General features: G+C 50.2%; 1 protein-coding gene across 2 annotated transcripts in view; it reads left to right on the top strand.

The window, feature by feature from the left end:
* Positions 1-4,549, top strand: part of SLC4A3 (solute carrier family 4 member 3) — a 29,721-nt gene that overhangs the window by 15,223 nt on the left and 9,949 nt on the right. For both annotated transcript variants that reach the window (XM_017726667.1, XM_017726670.1), the window contains 4 exons: positions 60-156; positions 1,876-2,060; positions 3,637-3,850; positions 4,177-4,398. In XM_017726667.1, coding sequence (XP_017582156.1) covers positions 60-156; positions 1,876-2,060; positions 3,637-3,850; positions 4,177-4,398 — 718 coding nt within the window. The remainder of the gene's footprint in view (positions 1-59; positions 157-1,875; positions 2,061-3,636; positions 3,851-4,176; positions 4,399-4,549) is intronic.

The raw sequence follows: 4,549 nt of genomic DNA, 5'->3' as shown, positions 1-4,549 counted from the left end.
GGTAGGGAAACCAGAGCATGGGGACTTCATCCTTACTTATTGGTATTCTTTCCTTGCAGAAAAACCCGCATCTCCATAACTCTGAGGGCCATCGTAAATACTTGAAGCTGATGGAGAAGATCCCTGAAGATGCAGAGGCCACAGTGGTCCTTGTGGGTAAGAGGTGGCATGTAGAGTCCCCCAGTGAGTAGTGCAGATCCTGGTGTGGCCCCAGCTGTCTGTGCCCTCACTCCCAAGGGATATTTGATCATCTCATTCATGTTCAGCTGGGAAGTGATTCTGGTACACTCTCTCCTTTAGTGCTGGTTCACGTTTTGTTTGTCTGTGGCAAATACATGGCCTGCCAGGGCAGTTCTTTTCCTAAATTAAAAAGGAGATTGATAGACACTTCTGCTGGGAGCTGGCACCCAACTTAGTGGTGAAAGTCCTGCCAGGCTCACAGAATGTCTGGTTTTGCAACTCAGAAGTAGATGAGTGGTGCCTGGGGGACTGATGGCCAGGCCATCACCCTGCCCTCTGTCCATTGCTGCTTTCTGTCTGGCCTCTTCACACCTTGCCAGCAGCTGGGCCCTCTCCCTGACCAGTATTGGCTGCTGGCTGTGTGTGCCAGCAAGCTTTGAGTTGACAGAAGCAGGGCCTGGCTGGTGGCAAGGTCTCAGGTACTGGCCGTAGCACTGCCAGGACATAACTTCTCTGTACAGAAGGGCTGTGAGCAGGCAGGCTCAAGCATCAGTGGGTTTGGTGCCTTCTGATTGCAAGAGTATTCCTTCTCAGTGCTTCACTGGCATTAACCAGCTACACTACAAGCAAAGTAAATGTCATTGTCTATCCAGTAGATTAAAAGCTCAGGCAAAGAGGCTTGGCAGCTCAGTCAAACTGATGCTTAATCACAATGAGGCCAAATCAGGTTCATAAATGCACTTTTGATAATTAAACATTGACTTGTTTCTGAGCTAAGGCTGTTTCTTGGGATGCACTTTGATTCTCAGAGGGCCCGGATTTGCCAGCCTAACACAGAACGCAGCTCTGTGCTGGACACAGATGGCAGAAAGATCAGTAATAATGCCAGAGAAATACCAGTATTCAATAAACATTTGTGTTCGGTGTGTGAAGGAAGCGGCTGGTGTGCCAGAGGACGCGGGAGTACTTCCCAATCTGTTAGGAACTGAGGAGACTGCCAAGCACTGATGAGATGCAGACATTGTAAAACAGAATGTGCAGTTTGCACCTATGAGTCTTTAGAGCACTGACTTACTTTTCTCTGAAAAAAAAATAAAAAGTTTAAGAATATAGGGAATGTACAAGGTAACAGAAAAAGCTCATAGCATCAATGCTCAAGGAGGGAAGAACAGTGAGCCAGTACCTATAGGTTGTTTAACCTGACATCCTTCTTGGCCAACATAGTGGCAGAGCTAATATGGGATTCAATTAATAAAGAGCTGAAGAATATGAATGTAATTATTGCCAAGCAGTAAGGTTTATGGGAAATAGGTCATGTCAAGCAAACCTGATTTCATTCTTTGATGAGATTAGAAGTTTGTTTGATAAAAGTAACATGTAAGTGGCTTCCTTCCGTAAGTGGGAAACAACCTTCCAATTTAAACTTAGTGCCTTGTAGTGTAAGATAGAGTAATCTGTAAGGGATTAAGAATGGGCTAGCTGAGAGGCTAAAGAAAGTAGCACTGCTTATGAATGATCAGTAAAGGACTTGGAGCAGTCCTCAGCATGAAGGTCAGTGCTGTGTCCGTGGTCTGGAGAAAGTACATAACTGCAGAGCTTGTGGGAACCTCCAAAACCCCCGTCTCTGTTGTTAAAGGCAACCCAGTACAGCTCAGCCCAATGATTAACTCTGCTCCTAACGTTGCCCCCTGGTAGGTTGTGTGCAGTTTCTGGAGCAGCCAACCATGGCCTTCGTCCGACTAAATGAGGCTGTCTTCCTGGAATCTGTCTTGGAGGTCCCAATTCCTGTCAGATTCATCTTTGTGCTGCTGGGACCTAGCCAGGCCAACATGGACTACCACGAAATTGGCCGCTCAATCTCCACCCTCATGTCCGACAAGGTGAGGAGCTGATGGGCAGTGATGCTGACATAGGCGAGGGAGCTTTGCTGGCTCCTTAGAAGACAGTCCTGAGATGAGAGCTGTGCAAAGGCTCAGGTGGGGTAGGCAGGTGTGAGCACCTGGGATTTTTAAGATCAGCCTGGCTCGACCAAGGTAGAACACTCCAGTGCAGAGGAGAGAGTAGGACAGACACTTACTTGGCTGGGACAGAGTGTGCTAGGCTGGGTGAAGAAAGGGGCCATGTGTAAAAGCAGGAGGAGCAAAGGACGACCCAAGGTTAGAGGAGTGATATTCACTTGACATTTAACAAACATAGAAGTGGGGAGGCTGAGTGATGCCTGTGACCATGGCACCTGGCACACTGACATAAAAACCCAGTTAATGCCTGGGGACTGTTTTCCAGTGTTTGGATGAAGCTTTCTAGCTGAGTCCCATGGCTGGGGCATCCATGCAGAGGAGCACATCCATACAGGAGAGATGAGGATGCAGGAAGGTTTTTCTGCCAAGCATGTGCATTGCTTGAAGTCCCCATCTGTCTAGATGGCAGTGAAATTCATTATCTTGGTAAGCAATTAAATACAAAGGAAAGACAATCTGAGCATCTGCTGCATGCGTCCAGCACAGAGGTTCACAGGTCCTTCCTGCTGGTGCTATGTAACTACAAGCAAGTAACAAACCTTCCTGTGCTGCCACTATTGCACAGCTTTCACTGAACTGGAGACTAAAAGGCCTAATCACAAAAAATGTATTAGAGGTAACAAACTGAAAGATCCCTTCCCTGGAGTTGCGCAGGGCTCAGCTGAGAATGTGTTTTTAGTCCGAAGAGGTGAGGTGCCATTCCAGCTTCAGTGCTGTGTTTGTGGGCTGACCTCACTCATTTGAGTCTCTGCTCCTCTTCCTGGAAGAGCAGAGCCAGCTGCTGCAGCCGGGGCCAGCCATAGCAAGGTTACACAGTCCTGGCGCCATGGAGAGAGCACTGTATCATTTACACTGAAGCTGTGGCTCCAGGGAGTCTGTGTGCTGCAGGGACCTTAGCTGTCCCCTACCTGCCTTACTGGCTCTTCACTCGTTCATCATCCTCTAGCCTTTTCTCTGGAAGCGTGTTCCAGAAGCAGTGCAGCACTTCCACCTGTTTGCCAGCGCCCCCCCGCCTATCTGCAGTAGTGCTGTCCCCTCCTGGTCTCCTTAGAATCCTTCCTTGCTACCTGCTCTTGCTGTCAGAAATACCTCCCCTTTTCTGCCTAGTTTCCTTTGCATGGCTTCCCTCATGCTGTAGATGCCTATTTTCTCTCTCGTATGTGGAGATTCCCAAGAGTCTCTTAGGCTACCTGCTCAGGTCATGGTTCTTGTGCTTTATAACTATGGTGCTTTGGGGCTCTACCAGCTTCTCCCTCAAAACAGGAGGCGGGATTCAGGAGTGTGGGTCACAGAGTGGCAGTAGTGAGACGAGTAGTGGATGGAGGAGCAGAATGTTGCTCTAAAGGTCACAGCAAGCATTGTCTTTCCAGGCTGTAGGTAGCGGGGTCTAGTCTTGGTCTGAGCCTTCTCCCTCTCTCTTTTTCCCTGCCCCTTCCAGCACTTCCACGAGGCTGCATACATGGCAGATGATCGTCAAGACCTCCTCAATGCAATCAACGAGTTCTTGGACTGCAGCATTGTCATCCCCCCATCAGAGGTGGAGGGGAAAGACTTGCTCAAATCCATTGCCACCTTCCAGAAGTTGCTGCTGAAGAAGAGGAAGGAAAGGGAGCAGAAGTCCATGAAGGAGGGGACTGCTCAGGAAGCCAAAGGTCTCTCCATTCACATTTGGGCAAGTTTGTGCCTAGTGCCCTGTGTGCCCCAATGGGCCCTCCCCTGCCAGAGCCTGGTAGAGGGGAGAGCAGGGCCTGGTTTCTGCAGTGGAGTGGGGCAAGGGGAGTGGGGCAAGGGGAGTTGGATAGTGGCTGTGGGCAGCTCTGGCAGCTGGATACAGCAGGAGGCAGTGGGATGTGCTCTCACAGGGGGCCCACCAGGCTAGTGCTGCTGGAGGAAGCTCTCTATGAGGTACTGGGGAGAGGGACAGCCCAAGGGCCCAGCTGTGTTCCTTGCTGAAGCCCTGCCCTCCATACACCTCCAGAGCTGTGTGAAGTGAAAGCTGAGGAAGAAGAGGAGGAAGCTGAGGACGACCCTTTGAAGCGAACCGGGATATTTTTTGGAGGTCTGGTTCGGGACATAAAGCGCAGGTACCCCAAATACCTCAGTGACATCAGAGACGCCTTGCACAGCCAGTGTCTCGCAGCCGTTCTCTTCATCTACTTTGCTGCTCTCTCTCCTGCCATCACCTTCGGGGGACTCCTAGGTAATGGGCCTGCTTTCTGGTCTGCTCTTTGCACTCTGGGACACTGGCTGTGTCTGTGTGATGCTGTTCTGGGGTGGGCTTTGGTTCTGTTTGCTCAGGGAGAGTGGTAGTGCTGTCCTCGGCTGCTGCCTTGTTCCCTCCCTGCCATTTG

The sequence above is a fragment of the Corvus brachyrhynchos genome, unplaced genomic scaffold (genome assembly GCF_000691975.1).
Source record: "Corvus brachyrhynchos isolate BGI_N302 unplaced genomic scaffold, ASM69197v1 scaffold490, whole genome shotgun sequence".
In the NCBI taxonomy this organism is placed as follows: Eukaryota; Metazoa; Chordata; class Aves; order Passeriformes; family Corvidae; genus Corvus; species Corvus brachyrhynchos.
The sequence above is the reverse complement of the archived record's forward strand: the minus strand, read 5'-3'. Positions and strand labels throughout refer to the sequence as shown.